Genomic DNA, 12,451 nt, shown 5'->3' with positions numbered 1-12,451 from the left:
CCTCCTAGGGCCCTTTTCCCTAGATGTGTTTCTGAGGCCTCTGGCATGACTCCCTTCTAGAATGTTCCTTTGGCCTGTTTCTTCTGCCTTTCCTCTCCCTGTGCTCCCAGGCCTGCTCCTCAGGGCCCCAGGAGCCTGACAAGCTGATGGAGCCCCTTGTCTTTGGCTCCTAGGATTTCCAGGCTGTGCCTTCTGCTGGCCGAGGCTTCTGCAGCCAGCCCCCAGCGCAAGTCCCCACATTTTCTCTTCTTCCAGCCTATCTGCCTCATTGGTGTGACTTGTCTCAGAGCAGGAGGGGGTGGGAAGAGTGGGTCAGAGGGTCCCTTCCAGACCTAACAGCTCCATCTTGGAAAGGATCAGGGGCACAGAAAGAGGCTACCCCGGCTGGCAGGTCAGGTACGTGTCAAGGGCCTGGGGCTGAGTCTGCCCATCAACCCCCAGAGAGAAAGGCAGTCTCCCTCCACACAGGCCCCAAAACACTGGACCTGTAGGGCTCCGTATCTGGTCACACCCTCAGCAAGGTCAGAGGCCTGGAGACCCTTCTCTTCTCTGGGAGGTCACCCAACCACCATATCTGCAATGAGGAGCCTATCCTCAGCTCGGCTGAGATCCACCAAGCTCCCGCAGAAGCTGTGTCCTAGGAGGGGAGAGAGCAGAGGAGGCTGGGGGACCTTGGGCCAACGGGAAGAGGAGAAAGATGGGCCAGGAGCACGGCCTGCCCCAGGAGTGGCTCAGTGGAGGTGGATGGAAGAGGAGAGAACTTTGGGTCTCCGCTATGGGAAAACCAACAGCCCAGCGGCTATGGCCAACCTTCTGGTTTCGCAGGTGGGGAACCTGAGGCCAGGAGCAGTGGCCCCCCACACCCCCGCCCCCGAGAAGTTGGCAGCAGGGTCTGATCTACCTTTTAGCTCTTTCCAGCCAGAAACCAGCACCCTCTCCTCCTCCCACTCCCCACGCCATCCTCCCCCAGGCCTATCCCCAGCCCCCTCTCCTCCCCTCCCCTCTCACCATCTTTCTCTCTCCCACCAGCTTCCCGGGGCGCGAGGCTCCAGCCTGCCCACCAGCAGCTCGCCTCCTTTCTGCGTGGCTTCTCCCGGCCCTCGGCCCTCGAGCGTGTGAGCGTGTGCGGGCGCGTGTGTGCACGTCCACATGGGGCGCAGCTGCCCCTCTCTTCCTCCCACAGATGCAGACCCTGGCCCTCTCCGCTCTCTGTGTGCGCGGCCCCGGGGCCCCTGTCCCCTCTGCCCCCGCAGGACTTGCGGTTCTTGTTTCTTCTTGTATCTTCCTGTTTTCTCCCCTCTCTCTCTACCCCTCCAGCGATCTAGACAGAGACTTTTGGAATAACAATGAGAGCACAGTGCAGCAGAAATGGAGCTCCTATCCTCCCAAGGAGTTTATTCTAAACATTTCACCTTACGCCCCTTATGGCGACCCACGACTGTCCCTCAAGTGAGTGACTTTACCTGGTTTGATCCTATGTACCGAGTATCTGCGCACGCCCTCACTTCCCCTCCTGCTCCTGTCCCCGACTTCCCCCAACCGGTGCACCCATGGGCAGGCCGACCATGGAGACGAGCAACCCCTCCTGCCTCCCCTCTCCCTCCCGTTCCCTCCCGCCCCCTCTCCCTTCGACCCCTCCCCATCTCCCAGGGCCAGCGGAGCAGGAGAGCCTCCCTACCCCCCGCAGTGGGTGCCCCGCGGCCCCCACCCCCTTCTCTGTGCAGTCAGGATGGGGTTGCCCGTTTGGTCCCTCCCTCTCGGTGTGGCTCGCTTTCTCCTCCCTGCTGTGTGCCGCTGCCCAGGCTGCTCGGTGGTGGTGGTCGGTGGTCGCGGTGTGGTCGGTGGTTGCGGTGGCGGTGGTCGGTGATGGCGGTGACGGTGGTGGGGGTGATGAATTCTGACTAACACGGCTTTCTCTTTCTCCCTGCCTTGGGGCCTCCTGGCCTGGACAGCCCGCTCTTCCTCCGTCGTTAACCCTTCGTTGTCCTGTGGGATAGAGTTGGAGGTGGCTGCCCTCCCCCCACCCCCGCCGCCCCTGCCCCAGGCGGTGGGGAGGGGCCGCCCCTCCATTGTCGTGGTGCGTTGTTCTCCGACCCCAGCCCGCCCGGCCCCCTCTCTCCTCTCTGCAGGCTCCGCTGTTCACCAACTTCGCAGTGCTGATGTGTCTCTCTCTCTCTCTGTCTGTCTCTTGTCCGTCTGTCTCTCTCCTGCTCTCTCACTGTCTCTTTCTTCCTTTTATCTGTCATTGTTTTCCTCCCTCTCCCACCCCCACCCCCGCGTGTGGCCCGCCCTCTCCCCCCCACCGCCACCCCCGGCGCCCCTCTGGCCCGCGCGCCTCAGTGGCACCCTCCTGTCGGGCGCCAAGGTGGCCGCTGCGGCGGGGCTGGCGGTGGAGCGGGAAGGCCGGCCGGGGGAGAAGCCAGCACCGGTGCCGCCACCCGGAGAGGACGCCTTGAGAAGCGGCGGGGCTGCCCCCAGCGAGCCGGGCAGCGGTGGCAAGGCGGGGAGAGGCCGCTGGCGGACGGTGCAGAGCCACCTGGCCGCAGGGAAGCTCAACTTGTCCAAGTGAGTCATGGCCCTGTGGCCACCGGAGCCGGAGCCGTGAGCTCGGGCCGGCCCCCCGCCAGCGGGGACAGCGGGACCCCCCCGGCACGCCCGCTGCTGCCCCCAGAGGTGCCGTCCTCGGCCTCTGGCTCATTCCATTCCTTCACAAGACACACATCATCCTCGCCATCGGGCGCAACAGCCATACCGTGTCGCATCCCAGCCTCCGGCTGCTGCCCCCATCAGTCTCTTTGCTTGCCAGTGACCAAGCCATTCCATTTTCTGCCCCCGAGGCGGCTTCATTTCAATCCTCAGGTCATCCCATCCTCTTTGACTGGCCGCCCCATCCCAGCTGTCAGGTCATCCCTCTGTGGGCCACCCGTGGTCGTTCAGCCATCGGACCATCCCATCCCTGGGGAGCTGGCCCACTCAGCCTGTGTTTGATGCCACTCACCAGCCTTCCCCCTTACAGCCGGCAGGTGGCTCTAGACCCAGAGGCTGAGCCATTCCATTTCTGACCATTAGGCACCTCCATCGGCTTGTCCCACTCTTGCTCGCACCATTCCCCCGTCTGTCCTGCGGGCCCACCCTGAGCAGCTGGGCTGTCCCCATGGGGCCATCCTCATCTGAGCCATCCCCATTGGCTGTCCCGGTCTTGGGCAGTGAGCTGTCCCACTGTCAGCTGGTGGGTGGTGTGTTCTTGGTGGTTGGGTTGTTGAGCGCCCCAGCTAGCTTCTCTTTTCTGACGAGGGTGGTCTGGATGTCAGACAGAAGAGCCATTTCCTTTTTAAAAGCTCTCTGAGCTTTCCAGACAAGACCGTCCCTCTCTTGGGCTGCGGACATAGGGCTGGCCCCTGTTCACAGCAGAAAGTATGTTCTCTCCTCCCCCACCATGGGGCTGCCTTATTCTCATCTTGGCTTTTAGAAACTTCCATTTCCCCACAGCTGAGCCTTTCCAGGCTCTAAATCCTTTGAACTATGACCATTCTGACCCGTTGGGACGTACGTTCCATTTTCAGCTGTTAGAACTGCCTCACTCCCAGCTAAGGGAGCAGACAGCCTCTCACTTAGAAGACTGGCAGCCCTGACCCCTTCTTAGCTGGGGGCTGTCCTCTTGCCTCCATTCAGCACCGCACACACACCCCGCCCTGGTTCTCTTCAGAAGGCCTATGATTCCTGCTTTGGGACCACAGAGGGCCACTGTGCCGAGACCTTATTGCTTGTTGGCCTGAAGGCACACAGGCTGATTTCTCCCTTGAGCCTCAGGAACGTCTCGGAGGGAAGCCCCACACTCCCCGGAGAGCCAGGCCCAGCACCCCGCCCTCCCCAGCCTGCTCTGGCCACAGACTCCAGGCTGGCTGAAGCCTCCATGCCATCCTCTGGCTCCAGGCCTGGAGGCACCAATTTTAGTTTCCTGTGACTGAGAGGTTGTAAATTGGACTAATTTTGGATGTGATAGGAAACCAAAATGAGGTCAGCAAGGAGGAGGAGGAGGCCGTCCAAGTGTCGTCCTCCCCTGCCTCCACCTCCCCCACCCCACCCCCCAACAGGGAGCTATGGGCCTACCTGGTCTGACCCTGGTGGTAACCCGGGCTGCAGGCCCGAGCTGGGCAAGACTGCTGCTCCCTCCAGGACCCCAGCTCCCAGCCAAAGCCATGTTTTGCCTCTCTCTCTCTCTCTCTCCTCTCTCTCTCGTTCTCTCTCTCTCATTCTCTCTTTTCTATTCTCTGACTTTCTCTCCCTCTTTTGCTCTCCCTCTTTTTCTCTCTTTCTCTCTCTCTAGCCCATAGGGGCAGCCTAACTGTTGTCCTTTGCTTCCCAGGGTAGGCTCGGGGGGAGCAAAGCTGAGGTCTGGTTGCAGTGGTGAAAGCGGTTCCAAGGGCCCTGGAGCCCCTCCCACAGACAGCCCGGCCGGGGAGGCGGGGAGGGGGGACATGGCTGCCCTGTGGCCCTAGACCAACAGTTGGCAAGCTTTCTTTATAAAGGGTCAGAAAGAAAATCTTTAGGCTCCACAAGTCACATAGTCTCTTTCATGCCGACTCAAACCTGTCACAGCCATAGACAGGATGTAAATTAGTGTGTTCCAGTAAAACTTTATTTACAAAGACAAGTGGTGGGCCAGATTTGGCCCACAGGCCACAGTTTGTCAGCCCCTGCCCTTGACCACTAGATTGGGAGACAGAGGGAGGGGACAGAGGAGGAGGCTGGGACCTATGAGGTTCTGGCCCTGCCTGTGGGATGTGCTCATGTCTCTGGCCAGGGGAATGAAGCAGGCAGGTTGCCTGGGGAAGCCAGGGGTCTCTGACTCTTCCTACCTCTGTCTCCTGAGACATTTGCAGGTACCCCTGGCATGGGGAACCATTAACTAATACATGTCCCCGGGCCCAACCTCACTGGGTCCCCATGGCAACCTTGGGACAGAGGCAGCTCAGGGATGATTTCCGCCCAGGCTTTATGAAGACACTCAGATGAAGAAACTGAGGGGTGGGCTCGCTCTTCCACAGTCCCGTGGTTCGGAAACAGCAGAGCTGGAGCTTGAGCCCAGGTTCCTCTGACCTCATCCTGCCTCTGATCAGCCGTGTCCTGCTTCCTGTCTGTCCCTGCCCCCTTACCAGCATTTTTCAGGGATGCCGGTGGGCCTGCTAGGAGGGCGCCCTCTTGCAAATGCATAGTCACCCTGTCCTCCATCAGAATTGGGGCAAAGTGACCAGACAGGTGGTTCCTGGGGCTCCCACCTCATCTGATCCTTTCCCAGGTTCCCTCCTCTGACTGGGAGTCACTCCCAAGAAATCAGGAAGGGACACTGCACCTCAGAAACAAGGAACCCTGGAAGGAGGGCAAAGGTCTGCAGTCCTGAGGCAGCCAGGGCAACCAGGCAGAGGCCCAAGGACAGAGGGTGTCCGGGGACAGTCCCCAGCCTCTGTGGCCCAAGCGTAAGAAAGGCCGGCTCTCCCTGCCTCGTCACACGTTACTAGGCCAGCTCTGCATTGGCCTGGATTTCCTCATGTCTCCAAAGGCCATTCGTACTTAGATCACAGAGGCAGACTTTCCTGGGGTCCCCCAGCAACACGGCGGGAGGGAGCGGCGGCTGCTCCCTCCTCCCCCTGCCGTTCCAGCACACCAGGTCCAGGGCCCTGGGGCCGCCTTCACCACGCAGCCTGCACAGCTCCCACGGTCTGAGAGGCGTTTGTCCGCCAGCCAAGCTAAGGCCAGAGGGTGGGGTGGGCTGGGCAGGGCCAGCCCAGGGGTGGTGGTGGGGGCGGGCTCAGGGCGGGCACGGGGCTCGGTGGCCTCCCGGGTGAGGTGGTAGCAGCTACGGCGCGGCAGCGACAACCGGGATGGAGGCCCCGCGAGGTCCGGCAGAGCGCGCCCTGCACTGGGGCCTCCTAGTCCTGACCCTCGGCTTCTTTCTCCTCCACTGTGATCCCTTCACCTGCTTCTCCTTTCTCTCCTCTCCTCCACCCGCCCCAAGTTTCGAGGACTCCACCCTGTCCACGGCCACTACCCTTGAGTCTATCCCCAGCTCCACGGGAGAGCCGAAATGCCAGCGACCCCGCACCCTGATGCGGCAGCAGAGCCTGCAGCAGCCGCTGAGCCAGCACCAGCGGGGCCGGCAGCCCAGCCAGCCCACCACCAGCCAGAGCCTGGGCCAGCTGCAGGCCCACGCGGCCTCGGCGCCGGGCCCCAACCCCCGGGCCTATGGCCGGGGCCAGGCTCGGCAGGGCACCTCCGCCGGCTCCAAGTACCGGGCGGCCGGCGGCCGCAGCCGCTCCAACCCGGGCAGCTGGGACCACGTGGTGGGGCAGATTCGAAACCGAGGCTTGGACATGAAATCCTTCCTGTAAGTCCCCCCCTTGAGCGGGCCGGCCCCCACCTCCTAACCCAGCCTCTCTCCCCTCATCTCCTTGGGGAACGGCTGGCCCTCTGTGGCCCCTCTGCCTCTGAGGCAGGGTGCCCAGCAGACTCGGCCCACCCCTCCCCAGCCTCCTGTGGCTCAAGGCTTGTGCCTGAAGCCCCCCATGGAAGGATTCTTATCTGGGCCGCCCCTGTGAAGACCCCAACTCCCCCACTTACGTTCCTCCCAGGGCTCGGAGAAGGTCCCCCCCACCCCCCGCTAAAAGTCATCGGGGACACTGGACAATGCCGGTGAGGCCGCCAGGTCTGCCTCCCCTTCCGGCTAGTCCCAAGCTGCTCCCGGCCTCCCTGCCAGCCTCCTCCCCTCCTCCCAAACCTGGGCTCGGGCCCTGCCTCCAAGCCTCCAGATCACCCCTTCCCTGTAACCTGACTCTGCTCACCTTCCTGCGCCCACACTTCCTCCCTCCCTCTCACTTCCCCTGTTCCTGCCATCAGCCCTGTCCTCTGCCTCTCTGACCTTCTACAGCCACCTGTCCTCCGGCTCCCAGAATGACCCATCCCCTGAGGACAAACCTCAGATGTTCCCCCCAAAGCTTTAGGAAACATTCTTTCTAAATCAGAGGCTTCTTTCAAGTGCACAGGCCTGAGAAGTAACCACTCACCTTGGGCATCTAACTGCAGCCATTCCTCATCTTACCCCAACCCAGTCCCGTGCTGGCCCCCTGCCCCCACCCTGTCACAGGTAGGAGCCCTGCCCACCTCGCATTCCCTCTCTCTGGCATCGCTCTGGGCATCTGCACTCACTCTCGGAGCCCAGGCAGACCTGGGCTTTGGTCCCTGATATCACTCGCCTCCTCTGGCCTAACATGACCTTCCTTCCAGGCTCTGGGGATTATTTCCATCGCCCAGGTCTTCCCTGGGAGCACTTTTCATGGAGCAAGAGACCAGCACTAAGCCTGGGAGAGGAGAAAGGGAGGAGGAAGGGGAAGGCCAAGATCAAGGTCCAGCTCATTGGCAAGATGGTGGGGATTCTGAAGGCAAGCAGGTCCCTGCAAGCTTCCTACCTCTCCAGCTGAGACCCCAGCCCAAGCTTCCAGCGCAGACAGGAGTGCTGCCCCTGGCAGAGGCACCCCAACAGAAGAGGCCTTGCCATGCCAGCTTCCCACACCTGTGCAAATGGCCCGTTGCCCTGGCCTGGCTGTCCATGCTGCCCGTGCCCTACTTGGCCCATCCAGGCAGCACATCTGCTGGGGCTTTCCCCCACCCAAGGACCCTTGGGAATCCAGCTGGTGCCTGAATGAGACAGGATGCCCAGCTGAGCCTCCTGGCTTCCAGGCTGCGGTTGGTTTGGGGACGGATATGATGGCACTGGCGCAGATTAGGAGAGTCAGGGGAATTGGTTCTTCTGCGACTTGAACAGAACTGAGAACCGACAAGCCCCTGCACCCCTCCACTCCTCCTGCCCTCCGGTTGCTCTTCACACAGCTCTCACCCTGCTATCTGTTCTAGCAGCCATCAGAACTGGGGTAGGAGCCATCCCCAGGCCCTGGGAAGAAGGGAGCCGGCTGCAGAAAAGCCTCTGTGTACCGACTCTTCCCTGCCCGCTGTGCCCCTGCTCGACTGGGATTTGATGAGTGGCACTGCTGGGCCAGCATCCACTGTCCACACTGCCATGCCCACCATTGCTTCATGGGCCCCTCGCCTGCTGGTCACCACTAGAGATCACCCACCGCCCCCCTCCTCCACTTGTCATTCTTCCCAGCAGGGGTCAGCAATTTTTTTTTTCTGTAAAGGACCAGATTATAAATATTTTAGGCTTTGTGGGGCACGTGGTCTCAATCACATTTTTTAAAGCAATGCTTTAAACACGCATAAGCCATTCTTAGCTTGCAGGCTGTAGAAAGCCAGGCCACCAGCTGTACTTTGCCCACCTCTGACCTCCGCCTTACAGTTTAGCTGGTGTGCTTGTGAGGCCCTTCTCTTGCCCCAGATGCTGCTGGTCTAGGGAGATAGCCAGGGTGGGAGGGCTAGCCAGACCTCCCAGGATCCCACCCCCTCTTGCAGGAAGGATGGTGTTCCTCCTGCTTAATGGGTGTGACCCCCCCCACCAATACCACCAGCTTCTCCCCAGACTCTCCTCCTGCCCCTCGTTCTCACCCTTGCAGCCTGTGTTGCTGGAGAGAATGACAAATTGGGAATTTATGCAGAAGAGCCGTTTTGTTTTCAAGACGAGCAAAAGGAGTATCTGGAAAATGCATTAACCAGGGAAAAACATGTTGTTTTCGTTGGGTTCTCCTTCCCCCAGCTCCACCAGCTCCCAAGCAGCCAAATGGAATTTTACCAACTCTGAAACAGTACTGGTGGGCAGAGAACAAAGAAAACGAGGATTTGTCCTGAGGGAAGGGGGAGTTGTTACCCAAAAGTTATATGCCAGCGGGAGTGTCAACCTGGAGTAATGTGCCCAGGACAAAGATGTATGACCTCGTAGGCAGTGCAACCACTTGGCTTCCTCCCCTCCCCGGGGCCCCACTGCCATCTCCCATTTTCCCTGAGCCCAGCCCCCCGCCCCCCAGGTGCCACGTGTCACCTGCTTGAGTTCCCTTCTGACAACCTCTCTAGGAAATAACCAAAGCTGCCTCTCCCTGAACGGGATAACGGTGGTTGAAGGGCAGATCTCCCCACCCAAGATCCCCCTCTCCAGAATATCTCATCAGGCTTACCATCCTTCCCTTGGCCCTTCCTGAGACATGCTTTCCTCCTCTTCTTTTGGATGAGAGACCCAGAGCTGGATAAGCTCCACAAAATACCCAGAAAATGCCCATGAACTCTGATGATTTTGTGGGGCAGCAGGTCACTTTCCATCCCTGGAAAATGCAGGGTGACTCCGCAGTTGCCACGGAGCTCTCTGAGAATGCCGCCTATGAAAAACGTCACACCTTGACCTCTGGCTCCACGCTGCTACCCACATGCCAGCTCCTGGTCTGCCTGGACTGAGGCAAAGCAGAATGACTCCAGCCTCTTCCAGACCTTCCTCATTGCAGAAACAGGCTCCCTCCAGACCTGGCCAGGTCCCTGCTCTTTCTCTCTCTCCACCTTTGCTTTTTGGTGACTTCTGGACTGTTTCTCCAAGGAAAGGCCCTGAATTGGACTCAAAAGCCTTGGTGGTTTTTCCCTGGATTTCCAGGAAGGGGGACTCAAAAGAAGGCCCATGATGGCCAGCACACCACAAACCAGAAGGGACTTCCATTCTCCTCTGACGGGCTGTGTGTTCAGGGACCCCTCCTGGTGTCAAGGACATCTGGCTGACCATGACCTAGAGATGTCTTAATGAGGGTGCAGCGCCCACTGGATTTCCAGACTTTCTAAGAACCTCCCACCTGGGAGCCCAAACCTGCCCGCCCTTCCCAAAGCAAGATGGCAATGGAGCCCCTCCTTCTTCTCCCAGGGGCCCAGCGTAAAGCCTCTGGCCTTTGTTCAACTGGAGATGAGTTCTCCTTGGAAGTCGGAGTGCCCCAGGGCATATGCTCCCCCCATCCCCTGGCCTCCCCCAACCCACCCCTGCCAGCCTTCCTTAACAGTTTCCTCAGCAGTGTCCTGGGCACATGCCCCTTCATTGGGCTTCTGCCCAGCCCCTTCCCCAAGTCTTTCCAGAGCACCTTGCTCCCTGACCCCGAGGCAGGCAGGGTCTCAGGCCGTGGACACCTCCCCTCATTCCCTCCCTCCCCACGTCCACCCTACTCTGCTCTACAACTGTTGACAGTGCTAAAGTGTGTGGTTTCTCTCCTGCAGGGCCAGTTTCTTACGCTTTTTTCTTCTCTCTCTTTGTCTCTGTCTCTGTCTCTGTCTCTTTCCCCTCCCTGCCCCAACCCGTGGGGCCTCCTCGTTTCCTCCCGGCTGGTGGGCTGCCCACCTCGGGCAGGGAAGGCAGGATGGTGGTGCTATCCTTGGTCTTAGGGCTTTCGGAACAGGATGACTTTGCCAATATCCCTGACCTGCAAAACCCAGGAACCCAGCAGAACCAGAACGCTCAGGGGGACAAGAGGTACGAGCACAGGCAAGGGCCTGCAGCGGCAGCGGCAGAGATGGAGGCGTGGAGAGGCTGCCGGCCTCCACCAGCCCTGGCCCGGCTGTTGGATGAGGCGGCGGTGCCCTCAGCGATCCTGGAGCGGGAGAACGGCCCCCTCCCCAGCTGGCGCCCTCACACACGCCACACCCGGGTGTCCCTTGGGTCCGAGGCCAGTGTGGCCATCCTGGGACCATTCTGGATCAAGCCTGCTCCCCAGGCATGCTTGCCCTCGCCCAGAGCAAGCCCGCCTTTCTGCCCCATCTCCCTGCTTCGCTCCCTCCTCCCTTGCTGCCCCTCATCTTCCATCTCTGCCCCACCCCCGACCTCGAAATCCCAGTTTCTCTGGTGGTTGGTGGGCAGGGGGGATGTAGCGAAGGGGCACCAGCCTCTTCTCCCTCATCCCCACCACCTCAACCTCCCTCTTGCCTGGAGGTCCCGCTGGGGTGAAGGTAGCACCCCGTCACCGCAGGGGTACTGCACAGGTGTGGCTGAGCTGCTTGGCTGATTGAAGAAGAACCCCTGGTGGGAGGGTGTGGGGTGTGGAGAGGCCTGGTGACCAGAAAGAACTGAGAGGCAGCCCTGAACCTGAGGTACCAGGAGGAGGGACTAGGGGGAGGGTCCGAGAGCAGGCCGCGGGTGCCGGCTAGGCTCCCTGTTTACACAGGCCAAGAAGAGGGCTGGGCATTTAGCCATAGTCTTGACCATGAGGAACTCAGGGAAGCACCTACTGGTATCTCCTGTCTCAGAGAGGGCGTGGAGCACTTATGGGAAAGGAAACCGGGCAAGGTCGGAGGCTTGGGCAGCGCCACCAAGGTGGAGGGAGCCTGCCCTTGGGTGGCTGCCGCCTGGCTCCTGGCCTTGGGCTGGGCCAGATGCACAGCTGTAGTCGCAGAGGGAGGGCTCCTCACCTCAGTTGGGTCTGCTTCTCGACAGGACCAAATGCCTCCCAGAGAGCATGTGGGCTGATGGCCAGGATGCCGGCCTTCTAGTTCTGGTTGTGGCAGAGACACGTTCTACAGACGTGGGCCAGTCACTGCCCCTCTCTGAGCCTCTGCTTCCTTGTCTGTCGAATGGAGGACTGGAAAGGGTGACCCCTTCCAGCTTGGGCATGCGAAGCTTCTCATAGACACTCAGGCGGGGGGCACCTGTCAGAGCCTGTGAACTGGGCAGGGATCCTGACATTCCCTGAGCCCCTTAAGGCAGGAGGGGACTGTCCCAGGCCACCACCAGGGGCCTGTGGGTTATGGAAGGATAGGTCAAGAGTTAGCGAACTGCCTGTCCCTCCAGCAGCTTCTCGCATTTTCTTCCTATTCCAAGTTCACTGTTGAATGTCTATGGTGGACACAGTCAGAAGTTCCCAGAGAGTGGGAGGGAAAAGCGGGACGGGTTCTTTCACTCAGTGGCACAGATGGTATCACACCCGAGCCCATGTCCTGGGGGGATGGGGTGGGAGAAACAGAGCCTACCACCTCCAGCCCACCTGGCACCCCAGGAGTCCTGGACTGGGTCCTGGGTAGGCTAGAGTGCTGCGGGGAAGGGGCCAGGGGCCATGGGGGAGAGGAGGCAGGAGGGGGCTGGAGACCTCTGGAAGCCTGCTGAGAACCCGAGCTCCTTGTCGGGGGAAAGCGTGAAGTGTGCAGGAGGCGACGCAGGCTGGAAACGAGATTTCACATCACCCCTGTGTTCATTAGCTGGCTCCATTTCCACGCACAGCCTCTTTTTACCTCTGCCATGAAGGTCTCCCGCCCGTATTCTAACACGCCCATCCCTTCTGACCATTACATCAGCTGTCCCTGCCTTCCTGGGAAGGGTGGGTGTGGAGGTGGAGGCCATGGGCCCTCACCCCCAACCCTGCCTAACTCTCCGGGTGGACACATGCCATTCCCACCCTGTCACACCCACCCCATCCATCTCAGGGCCTCTGGGGTGTTTCCCAGGCGACTGGGCGCTGAGAAGGTGTCTGGCACTGAGGGCTTCCTTCCCAGA

At 60.5% G+C, this 12,451-nt stretch overlaps 1 protein-coding gene across 7 annotated transcripts in view; it reads left to right on the top strand.

Moving 5' to 3' along the window:
* The window catches only part of SYT7 (synaptotagmin 7), a 58,753-nt gene that overhangs the window by 31,266 nt on the left and 15,036 nt on the right, over nucleotides 1-12,451 (top strand). Inside the window, exons 4-7 of one of the 7 annotated variants that reach the window (XM_032879183.1) lie at nucleotides 1,318-1,449; nucleotides 2,341-2,565; nucleotides 6,017-6,385; nucleotides 10,319-10,441. The exons of 1 other annotated variant lie outside the window; for it this stretch is intronic. In XM_032879183.1, the coding sequence (XP_032735074.1) occupies nucleotides 1,318-1,449; nucleotides 2,341-2,565; nucleotides 6,017-6,385; nucleotides 10,319-10,441 (849 nt within the window). The remainder of the gene's footprint in view (nucleotides 1-1,317; nucleotides 1,450-2,340; nucleotides 2,566-6,016; nucleotides 6,386-10,318; nucleotides 10,442-12,451) is intronic. 5 more of the 7 variants (XM_032879184.1, XM_032879185.1, XM_032879186.1 and 2 more) reach the window with 5 other exon arrangements.

The sequence above is a fragment of the Lontra canadensis genome, unplaced genomic scaffold (genome assembly GCF_010015895.1).
Source record: "Lontra canadensis isolate GAN:19392208 unplaced genomic scaffold, GSC_riverotter_1.0 scaffold66, whole genome shotgun sequence".
NCBI classification, from domain to species: Eukaryota; Metazoa; Chordata; class Mammalia; order Carnivora; family Mustelidae; genus Lontra; species Lontra canadensis.
This window is presented reverse-complemented; position numbering and strand designations above follow the sequence as displayed.